Source organism: Cibotium barometz, chromosome 45 (assembly GCF_041138505.1).
Source record: "Cibotium barometz isolate CiBa-2024 chromosome 45, ASM4113850v1, whole genome shotgun sequence".
Classification (NCBI taxonomy): domain Eukaryota; kingdom Viridiplantae; phylum Streptophyta; class Polypodiopsida; order Cyatheales; family Cibotiaceae; genus Cibotium; species Cibotium barometz.
The window spans coordinates 6,250,566-6,262,733 of record NC_141090.1 but is presented as its reverse complement, the minus strand read 5'-3'; the positions used below and the strand labels follow the sequence as shown (position 1 = coordinate 6,262,733).

The 12,168-nt window shown below is 39.2% G+C and overlaps 1 protein-coding gene and 1 pseudogene across 1 annotated transcript; one reads left to right on the top strand and one right to left on the bottom strand.

Moving 5' to 3' along the window:
• The first annotated feature begins 1,555 nt into the window (after window positions 1-1,555).
• On the top strand, window positions 1,556-3,999 carry LOC147612358 (ras-related protein RABE1d-like). The gene is made up of 8 exons (XM_086783586.1): window positions 1,556-1,858; window positions 2,358-2,430; window positions 2,698-2,798; window positions 2,883-2,948; window positions 3,032-3,129; window positions 3,277-3,339; window positions 3,512-3,604; window positions 3,703-3,999. Exons 1-8 carry the CDS (start codon window positions 1,786-1,788, stop codon window positions 3,784-3,786), a joined length of 651 nt encoding a protein of 216 aa, XP_086639712.1. The 5' UTR covers window positions 1,556-1,785; the 3' UTR covers window positions 3,787-3,999.
• Window positions 4,000-10,426: 6,427 nt separating this feature from the next.
• Window positions 10,427-11,885, bottom strand: LOC147612357 (uncharacterized; annotated as a pseudogene).
• Between the last annotated feature and the right edge of the window lie 283 nt (window positions 11,886-12,168).

Below are 12,168 nucleotides of genomic sequence, written 5' to 3'. Positions count from 1 at the left end.
ATGACACTTATTAATGTCTTCAATTGGAGGATCATGTTTGTTAATCCAAAATGGATTAACACATGGTGTAAGAGATGGAGAGACCTCTAGGAGTTTCCCTTAATAGTTAATAGGTAAATCCAAAACCTTGATTGGACATAAACTTCAAAATAGAGAATATCTCTTCAGGAAAATGTTGCAAATGTAGGAGGATTCATGGCATTTGTCCGTCTCTGAGAGCTATTTGGAACTAATAGGGAAGATGGGTTATGTCTATATTGGGGGAAATGATCACTTGGTCCCATTAGTTGTTTCGTGAACCTATAGGTCTTGAAGAGAAGAGTAATATTATATTGGGGATGCTCAGGTTCACTATCCTATAGGCCTTGCTAAGGAGAGTAATATTATATTGGGGATGTTCATGTTCACTATCCTATGGGAAATTTGGTGCTTTAGCGTACACTAGGGAGGGAAGTTAACATTGTAAGTATTGTACAGGTTAAGGCTAAGTGCAAGTTAAATTGTGAGCTAGTTACACATAGAAATGATTTAAATGATTCCAGTCTTGTGGTGCTTATGGACATTATTCCGTTAGAAAGTGTATCATGTACATTCAGCTAATGCTATGGTTGTTTTTTTTGTTTGTACAGGTGGGGCTTGCTACTCATTTCTTCCAAGGTTGCTATGTTCAACTTACTTGCAATCCTATGGGCATGCCCGAGAATGCGTTTAGCATGAGGGGTAAAGTTTATTGGAACATTATTATACTAAAGTTTCAGTTGGTGGCCTTCTCTTATGTCATCTATATGCTAAGGGCTTTGGGCCTCAAAATTAATAGGTGAGAACCTCAAATTCTTGTTTAGGGTGATGTAAGTTGTTTTGTTTTAATGAGCCCATTCGGGTCATAACTTCCTATGACTCAAAACTTCTGCGCTGAGGTGTTACTTGTAATGTGTCATATAGATTTATTCCAAAAAAAAGTAATCAGAAGCACCCACAAGAGAAAGAGATATTCCAAAGTTGAAAATATCATGTAAAAGTGTCTTAAATATATAGAATTTACTTTTATAGTTGTGGACATTCACACTTGTCCCCTACCTAAAGCTCATTTATTTCATAGACTACTTTCTAGCTTCTTAATTCTCCTAGATTCTAATTTAGCAAATATGGCCTAGGCATATTCTTGTGCCATCCTAGATACCGAGCATTACAATTACCTTATTTATTGAAGATCCAAGCAAAAAATGTGACTTGCCATCATGCCGTTAGGTTTTGGCCTTTGGGCATAAGGAATCCATCTTTGGTTGATGTAGACCCTTGTTGATGACTTTCACCATGTGGACTTTCCATCATGCTATTGGGTTTTGGGCTTTGGGCATTAGGAATCCATCTTTGGTTGAAGTAGACCCTTCTTATTGGTGACTTTCATCAATGTGGACCCCCCCCCACACACACACACAATGCACAATGCACAACACACAATGACACACATGCACACGCGCACGTGCACACAATTTAGGACATACTGAGTATAACCTCAATATCTTTATCGAGAAAGCCACTTCTTTCATCATCTATATTTTGGGTACTTTGTGAAAAGGCAAGTTGAGCAAACCTAACCCAGGTTAGGTCAAAGGCGACCACCCTCCTTCCCTCTTCTCGTTCTCGTTCTCGTTCTCGTTCTCGTTCTCGTTCGCCTTCTCTCTCCCACTCTATCGACGACGAGATGGTCAGTTTTTAATTGAAGCGTTTGCCATCTCTACACACGCACACTCGCTAGGCTAGGGCCTCTGTCATTTCACAGCGATGGCATCTGGAACAAAGCGCCCCCGTGCAGATTACGATCACCTCGTCAAGCTTCTTTTGATCGGCGACAGCGGTACGCTTCTTCACATCCTTGTACCACGCTTCTGCGCTTGCACTCCTTTTGAAATACTGCTCCTGTGTTGTCACTTCTATCCATGGCATGCATTTCTAAGGTCTTCCACAATATCTCACTTCCTGCGTTTTCCTCTGGTAATTTGTCTCCATGGCGTGGTAACCCACATCCCATAGTATGCATTTAAGTGATAACGTGCATCATGCATACTAATTCCTCTGATGATTTGTATCCATAGTACATTCTACAGCATGCAAGTAATTGATAATCTACATCCTTGGCATGCATACTGTTTTCCTCTGATGATTTGTATCCATGGTACAATGCATTTAAGTGATAATCTACATCTGCATACTGTTTGGTAATTTGTATCCATCCATGCTAATCAACATCCATGGTATGCGTCTCTGTGTTAATCTACATCCATGGGATTCATGGAATGCCTACGGTAATTTGAACCCATAGCATGCATTCCCCTAATGTGAAGCTCCATGTCCAGGTGTCGGGAAGAGCTGTCTACTCCTGCGTTTTGCAGACGACTCATTCAACACGAGCTTCATCTCGACGATAGGGTATGAATTGGTTTTTATGATTAAGGTTAGGCTTGAATTAAGATGGATTGTATAGCAGCTTTCTTAGTGGTATTCACATCAATGGAAAGTACGAAGTGGATTCTCCAATAATGGAAGATCGTCCAATTTCTATGGGTGTTCCCAGGGTTTGCTTTGATTACGGTTAGGTTTTCTTGTTCTCAATGTTAGAGTATGATTAAAGTTAGGAAATTATTTAACAGGGTTTCTTTCTCCTCATCCTTAGACTCCCATGATTTTGGATCTCAGAATAGACTTCAAGATTAGAACTGTTGAACTCGATGGAAAGCGCGTTAAATTGCAAATTTGGGATACTGCTGGCCAAGAACGTTTCCGAACGATCACCACAGGTAAGATACTGATTTTTTTCTCTCAATTATAAAAAGATGTGTCTATATAGCTGATACTTTACGTACACGTGTACGGTCTTGCAGCATATTACCGAGGAGCCATGGGCATTCTTCTCGTTTATGATGTCACTGATATGTCGACCTTTAATAGTATCCTTGTTAAACTTTTGAACCTCCTACCATATTAAGATCCTGGACTGTTTTTTTTTTAAAATTACTTGACTTGCTTTAAGATATCCGAAATTGGATAAAGAACATTGAACAACATGCGTCCAACAATGTCAACAAATTATTGATTGGCAACAAGGCGGATATGGATCCAAGCAAGAGGGTAGTGTAATTCCAATCCATAATGGAGTTTTGTTGATTTGACTTTTATTATAGTTTTGATTTGAGAACTAGATTACTTTTCTGGCTTTTTGAGAAGAACAGAAGAGTGAGAGCTCTTTTTTTCTCATCAGGCATAACCTGCTAACAGGCTGTCCCAACTGCGCAAGGTCAAGCACTAGCTGATGAATTTGGCCTCAAGTTTTTTGAAACTGTATGTAAGGCATTCCAAGTTTTGGGATATCTTTGTTATCTTACTAGATGCTTGATTGTTGGTTATATTACCATAAGCCTCAGATGTGCATTATGTGTAATTTCCTTCTATAGACTCCCAAGTTTCTTGTAATGAATTTGTGTGTAAAGCCATTTTGGTTGTGAGTGTGCAGAGTGCCAAAACAAATGTCAATGTTGAGAATGCATTCCACACGATTGCACGAGACATCAACAAGCGGCTTCTGGAAAGTGATTCCAAGCCAGTGGTGAGGTTTTCTTGCATTCTAAAACTAGAGTTTTCCATTTCTATTTTTACAAGGGATTGCATTTTCATGTGTTTTATATGATTGAGTGTTTCTGGCAGCCTTCAAGCATCAAGATTAACAAGCCTGACCAAACCAAGGGTCCAAATAAAGTAGTGGCAAAATCAACTTGCTGCAGCTCTTGAGTATTAAAGCTTTTACAGGTTTATGCCAGTATATTTTTGAAGCACGTGGTGAAGTCCCTGCTTCCAAAAATGCCACAGCGGAATGGTTAACTGTCTTAACTCAAATTTCATTCCCAGAGAGTTTGTCATATAGAATAACAGAAAGTTATGTGCAACAGAGGTGAAGATGATTTGGCTGATGATGCCACCAATTATCCGTATTTCAAGTAAAAAGGAAATTCACATCCAATCCTTTTTTTGCATGCTTTTTTTTATTTAGGTATTTTTGTATGCAATCACATGCCTGTTTAGTGGTTCTTATATATGTGAAAGAAGCCGTGTAAACTTTCGGGATCGGACTCGCTTCAGTGCAGTTTGGCCTAGTGGCAATATAGTGATATTGCCACAATCATCTGAATGATAGAATGTTGCTCTCTTTGCAACTATCTGCAAGTTTCAACAGAAAAACAGATGGCCTCATTGAATGCACGGAGTTTCCTTACTGTGTCAGTATACCTGAATTAAAGCAGTTAGTAGGCGGGAAATGGAGGTTATGGTTGATGATGCCTTCTTAAATCTTTAACAACTCAAAGTTCTGTAATTCAATTTTCTGTGTAGGCATATCTTGCATGCTACTATTTAAGGAATGCCAAAGCAGTTCTGTTAATCTACACATCGCAAGATAGAGCTAGTTTTACTTCAATTGGCTTCCATTACAATCACAAAAAGGCATATGAACGGTTATATTTGGGTGTTTACACATCATCATTATACACAGAATCTCTCTAACCCCCATTGTTTCTGAACGGCCGTCCAAGCCACCACACTTTAATATATGCCTTATGGTTGCATATTAGAACCCCCTCCCACTGAGGTTTGTATGGTTGCATATTAGAACCCCCTCCCACTGAGGTTTGTAGGGGTATACATTTTCCTTAGTGGATTCCCATCCTTCTTGATTGCTTCATAGAACCCTGAAGAAATAGCTCAAACCTAAGCTATCTTTATGGGGGAATCACCTCGCTTCTTCATTTCCTACCAATGGAAAAGGTTGAATTTTCGCCTTTTGTCAATGGCAAACACGAACCTTGTGAATTTGTGGGACACCTCTACCTTCGTACCCCTGCTAATGCTGGCAGCATTTCAGCTCTGAGAAACCTTCTATTTCTTACCTTTTTACAACCTATTGATAGCTTTAGAGCCTTCCTCTAAATGAGTAGCACGGCTGACACACTTCTTCAGAAAATATTAGTTTGAGGCAACAGCTAGTTGTGGGAAGTGCATGACCTTACGCTTCCGATGAGGATGAATATGAGCCACATATTTGGTAGAAGCTTGCAGTCTCCCAAACCATCCTTGGCCACAGCACCTTTTTTCATCTTCTTCTATGTGCTTGCAACTCCTAGGGTGTGGCCATGTTGCTGTGTGCATGCTTGTGAGGAGCACATGGTCCTATGCTCTGCAGTGCTCTATCATGCATTGATTATGAGAGGTGTGATTCTTTTCATGTCTCTGCTTTTTTTATAAGAAGGCTCGCTTCTTTTGGTTGCACGAATGTTCTCTTTGTGGTTCTCTGCTACATTTTTTGTTATCCTACTTTGTTAGCATCATAGGTGCTCTTTGGCTTTGTTGGTTGAACTTAGGAGAATTCCTTCTGCTCGTCTTTCTTCCCCAGTACACAAGCCCTTGGTATCCACACTCCCCTTCTCCTAGTCTTGTATGCCATTCTATAATGCCTTCTAACTCTTATAAATGAGGAACCGATGGAGCTGGATGTGTGAAAGACATTGCAGACGTCCATCATTATACACCGCCTATCATCACCCATCATGAGGGTGTTGGCCTCGAGATTTTGAGGGGAATCAAGAGAACGGCAAGATCTCCCCCTTGCTTTTCCCTTTTTTGAAGCTCAGTTTTTTTACACTAATTTCATGTTGCATCGCACTTCAGAGAAAGAGAGAAGTTGTCTGAACCGTCCGTTGCTTCATCCGAGCTGTCCATCAACAAGCTAGCTTTCACATTTGATACTATTCTTGTGGCAAGAATCTCAAGCTCTTAAAAGTATTCGTCATTGTTGCATTGGCAATGGTGACATTGACACAAGCCTATGGGATTCCATACTAGACTTTATTTGTATGGAATGCTCTAAAGGATTGTATGCCTTGGAGTGGGTAGGGCACTTCCAGATGGTGGTACATTTGATGTCCACTTCTCTAGTGGTAGTTGGAAAGACATTGAAACAATACATGGAGTGGGATGAGTTATGGCACGTTTCAGTCTCTCATCTAAACACATTCACAAGAGAAAACAAGAAAAACTTAACAAGTCGTGATGGGGAACTTACTAATGTGCTCCAATTGATGCAGGCCTCTCTTCTTTCAAAGAGTCTACATTGTTATACTCCTCCTATTTTGTTTTCACACTGACTCGGTTATCGTTCATTGGGTAGCCACACACTCCTCTCTCTCACCTATGGAAGTTACACAAGCATAAGGAGAGTAAAGAATCAAGAGTAAGACTTAGTTGCAAAATGGTAGGAGAGTGTGTTGTATCATGAGAGAAATTGACTTATATACAAGGCCATAAGTATTCACACATACTTAAACTGGGTCTACCAGGCACCCTATCACAAGAGCAAGCTCACAATTGGGAGTTTCTTGCTCTTCAGAGTGTTTTATTATGAGAGAAATTGACTTATATACAAGGCCATAAGTATTCACACATACTTAAATTCTGGTCTACCAGGCACCCAATCACAAGAGCAAGCTCACAATTGGGTTTGTAGGAACATAAATACAATCATTAAAACGAGAGTGTGAATCGTAGTTCCTCATTTGATAGTAATGTAACCTTTGGTTTGATGCTTTTCATATTGTAGGGCTATTAACCACATTGGCTTACATTACTTCGAAAGCACGGCAACACCTTCGAGCCATATTTTTTATAATGTGCAATACATTTCATATAAAATAATTATAGGAAATCTCCGAGGTTACAAGCTAGAAGAAAATCAAAACCAAGCTTACGACTTGTGTAATGTCAGTAGTGTATACTTAGACTAGAAAAATAGCCTAAACTAGCTTATTAGGCCCTCGAATATTACTTGGACGGCTTGGCATTATACATAGGAGTCTTATATATAAGAAAATTTGACTAATGATAAAAGACATAATTCCATTCTCACAATTGGGAGTTTCTTGCTCTTGTGATTGAAGTAAGTGTTCTATTCTATTTCCATTGATTATGGCCCTTTCCTTCTTGCATTTATAAATCTTTCAGTTTTTTGATTATTTAAGGTATTAATCTTATCATTAATTCTTGTAGAAATACCATTAGGTTGTATTGAACATATCATTAGATAGATTAGGAAAAGCTAAAGCATCCTATCAAATCAAAAACTAAAAAATATGCACCATTAGAGGAGCAAAACCTGGATTTTTGGTTACTCTTTGGTTTGCCTGCATACATGCTCTTCTAGGCCTATGAACGCACATTCACAAGTAGGAACGCATGCTCCCAAGTCTGACAGAAAAAATATACACAATATTCTCATTAAGAAAAGATAAAACAAATTCCCTTTATAAATGACCATAATGATAAAAACGGCTGAAATTTGACCATCATGTGGCCCAGACTTCCACCACTGCAAGTGGAAGACTTGTTAGAATTGCGTACGTACATGCCAAAGTGGGAACATATGTTCTCACTTCTCAACGCATGTTCACAAGTCCAGCAGGCAGACATTCAGCCACATGCACGTTTGCTTCTTGGCCATGCATGTTTGCATCTTTCTTGGCCATGCACGTTCCCAGACTTGTTGTGAATGTCATAAGCGGGAACATATGTTCTCACTTTTGAACGCATGTTCACAAATCCAGCAGGTAGACATTCAACCACACACACGTTTGCTACTTGGCCATGCAAGTTCGCATCTTTTTTGGCCACACACATTCCCATACTTGTTGTGAATGCAAGTTTGCAAGCCCAACAGGGACCTAGACATGCACGTTTCCAACTCACCTAGCCCTGCACGTACCCAAGTAGGAATGCATATTCTTAACTTATTAATCAACATTCACAAAAATTTTCAGGACCACCACTAGACTTGTATCAGTGAAGGGTGTGTTCTAAGTTGATCACCCTTTTATGTACACAAGATTAGGAAGGATTTTTGAACTTGATCCCCCACTATAAGAGAGTGCCTCAAATGATGCAGAGGAAAGATCACCTTCTCAAGAAGAATCACTACATAATTCCCTCCTTCATAGTCCCTACCTAGGATCTCATAGGAGCCAATCAACCCTAGTCACACAGAGTAATCAAGCGATAGTGAAGACACTACCTTAAGTGAGGCTTATTACTGGGAACCTATCTCTTCATAGCCTCGTATTATGCTTTGAATCTAGCTACTTCTAGCCTTATTTGAAGAGGAGGATTTTGCATTTGGAAGATATGGCTTCTAGAGCTCAATATTCTAACTTTTCTAGAATTCTTTTCTCCTCCCAAGGAATCCTATCCCCTATTTCTCAGGCTACCACTTCATTGGTACCCTCTCCCTCCATCCCTTTGGGTGGTCCCCTCATTCTTTCCTACAACCACTTCTTCTCTTGTTTCTCCCCTCCCACAAAATCTCTCCCCTTCTTTCTCTCATGTGCCATCCTACTCTTCCCCAAATCAATGATTCCATGAAGCTTACAACCACCAATTATCATACTTCGTCTTATTATACCCAGTTACTTCTTGAAGGTGTTGGTGTATAGAAATTACTTATGACACCCAGTTACTTCTTGAAGGTGTTGGTGTATAGAAATTTCTCCCCCACAGCACATTCTCTTTATGGTATCAAAGCTTGGTTCGTGTGAGAGCTAAGGAGGCAAGCAAGAGGCAAGAACAAGCAAGGAAGGAAGCGGTACTACATGGGTAAGAGCACCATCATCTCTTTCCCCTCCTTCTTGGTTTAGGTACAACACCCACCTTAGTAGCTCTGAGAGCTACAAATCTCCGATTGAGGAGCTTTCTTCGTAGGAGCAGAGCTACAAAGGGCTAGTATTTTGCCCTATTGGAAGTTTCAGGTGCGTTACGGGCCTTGATTCGTCCATCACTGCAGGGTATTTTCAGCAGTTTTCTGAAAGTTCTGGTAGAGAATTGGTTCTGCTTGAAATATGGCCATTGCAATGCAGCATTGCATTTTGGAAGTGCGATTCATGGATGCTAATTGGGATGGTTGTGTTGATTCTCAATAATCTACTTTTGGATATGATTTTTTGCTTGGATATGGAATGGTTCCTTATTAGAAGTCTTAGAAACATAGGACTATGGCTACATCATCTACTAAGGCTGAGTATAAGGCCTACCTTCTCTTCGAGACTGAAGCTCTGTGGATTCATCAAATTTTGGAACATTTGTGATGTGCTTAGAATTCTCCTACCATAATGTTCTTGGACTCCTAGAGTGCTATTTATTCATGGTCGATCCAAACATATCGAAGTTCATTATCATTTGGTTCGAGAATGGATCGTTTTGCCAAGGACAACCATGCAGACCTCTTCACCAAACCGCTCCCTCAAGATTCTTTGGAAGTCCTACTTCAGTGTGCGAGTGTTGGTCTGCCCATTTGGTGCTAAAGGGAGGTGTTGGAAATATTGTTGATGGACTCTGCCTATTTATAAGGCCCTACCTTGCATATTTTTCTGATATTTGATGCACCATTTTTTTGGGAGAATTTTTATGGACTTTAGTACTACAGGACCTAACTGACCAACTCTAGAGGCCCTATATATTAGGTGCCTTAGCCCTATATATTAGGTGCCTTAGCCCTCTTCATTATTGCTTCTCTTTTCAGCCCTGATTTATACATACCAGCACTCATAGGCCTCCCTCATGCTGTACCTTCAATCTAATTTGGGTTCTTGATCATCTGTAGTCTACTATCTACACATATTGCTGTTTTATTCTCTCTTTTCAGATTTACAATGGTAGCACATAAATCTTGTAGCAACTTGCTTTAAAAGCTGGTAGAATACCTCAATCCTATTGAGGAAAAAAATAGCCTAGAAGGAGTGTGTTTTTTTTGGGAGCTTTTAATTTAGAGCTTTTTGCAAGAAATTTAGAACTTTTGTAGTTCGGAGCTCTTAGATCGATTTCTTTAGGGAGTATGTATATCCATATATACATACATACATATATAGACACATACATATGTACATCTACCTACATATACATACATCCATTCATACATATATAATACACAAGCGCTCAAGTCTCTCTCTCTCTCTCTCTCTCTCTCTCTCTCTCTCTCTCTCTCTCTCTCTCTCATACAAAAATCTTATAAAAATTCAACCAATTCTTCATGAGTTATTCTTAACTTGACAACATATATATACTGCACAAAAATATAAATGCATATATTCAAAATTATGCCTAATCACAAATGAAGATGCACTTAAGTGTTGTCATCATAAAGACATAAATGAAGTCAAAATAAACACTATCACATAAATGTTTCTACATCGCTTGAAGTAGCCAAAATTGTCCAACCTTTTACATCACCTAATTGCTTAAAGGACTCATCCGATGGGCTTGACTCAAAATAAAAGAGATATCCCTCTCACTTAGAGTAGGCATTCTTCTAATTGCCCAATTGCCCTTGGTTACATCCACCTCATGGCTTGTGATCACAGTCATTATTTGATGTTGTTTTGTAGGCTGCATCATTTGTGATGCCTTCACCAATTTCATCATCTGTAGTTTCTACATTTACATCAAAAATCTGTTCGCTCAAATGCGTGTGTGCTCTTTCTTGACTTTTAAATGCTATTTTTTGAGGATGACCACGTTCTTTACGCGGCCTAGATTCCATCACAAGGGCAGGACTATGGGAGCTATTCTCTAAATTGCCCCTTGCTCTTTTCCTTTGCATGGTCTCCTTATCCCCATGGAGTATTGGCTCTTCATACAAGGGTGTACCAGCCATTGCGACCTGGACCACACATGCCACCATAGAAGGACTTGGACTCTTTCTATAGGACACTCTCTCAAGAAATGTTTGCATGTTAGGACCTATTCCTATATATCGGCCAGTTAAATAACCATGTTGTTTTGTGCATTGTATGTAAGCATTGATCACATCTATAACACATGCATCATACAACAAATTTTTTTTTGCTACCTCCTTCTCCAACTAGCTAGCTTGCATGAACACTCTTCGACAAGTTTATGTTAGGTATTTGAGCCCTCTCCCATGGACTTAATTCTTTTTTCATAACACAATTTTTGTTAGTGAAAAAAAAAATATTTTCACAAATTTATTAAGCTGATGTAAATACCTTAGTCAGAGCAAGTTCTCAAACTTACATTAAGATTTAGATTTCCCCAATGTGTTATTCTATGTTCCCACCATTGAAACCATCTCTCCAAAGGTTTAATATTCTCCTCTACAACATTTCCATCCCTCCACCATCTTCTAATTCTTTCTGCTTGCTGTGATGCCATATCAATAGAAGGTGATTTTTGCCACAACTCACACATATCAAGATGCAATTACAATACTTCCTTTCTAACAAGTCTCTTAGTGTTTTTTTATAAACTTTACTCCCAGTGGAAAAGACAAGATCTTTCTGTTCCAACCAAAACATTATCAAGTCCTCCATTAAACACAGTTCTTATTGCTATCCAATTTGAACCTGCCGCCTCATCTGCTAAAGCCTACAAAGTCTGCTGGCGGATAACCCTGTTATTTCATCACCTTGTTTAGACTATTCCAAAATAGGATTTGACTATCAGTATCTTCCTCTTTTGTCTCACAAATAGCAATGACCACCATGACACTTACACATATTACAATTTGAAAAAAGAGCATACTTATTGATATGCATTGCAAAGCAAAAGATTATTCCTGGGATCATATATTGAACATGACATTATTGCCCATCCATCAATTCTATGAGTGTGGTTTAAATGAATCCATGCTGCACATAAATCTCCTTGTGTTTTGTTTGGCGCATGTGATTAACCAAGTCAACACTTGATCCAGGGTCCTTAGTGGGCATTTTGAAAAGAAAACATTTATCATCTGGTCCTCCCTGACCTGAAAAGCGACTACCATGGAAGAAAGGAAACATGCACTTCTTTTTCAATTGCAATATATTATCATATCCATCTCTAATCATTGTGGCATGTAACCTCTTCTCACATGCTCCAATTGTTTTAAACCTACAAATAAAGAAGTCAATTTAATTAGGTAAAAGTACACCATACATGGATTGCAATGCTAGTACTGTACTAACACTAGTAGCACACCTTTGATTTTGCACAAGAGGAATCATTTCTTCTAAGATGTTACTCGGTTCTGTCTCCCCCATTTCACCATTTTCTTTGCCTACTACTATTGCATCAACAAGCAAT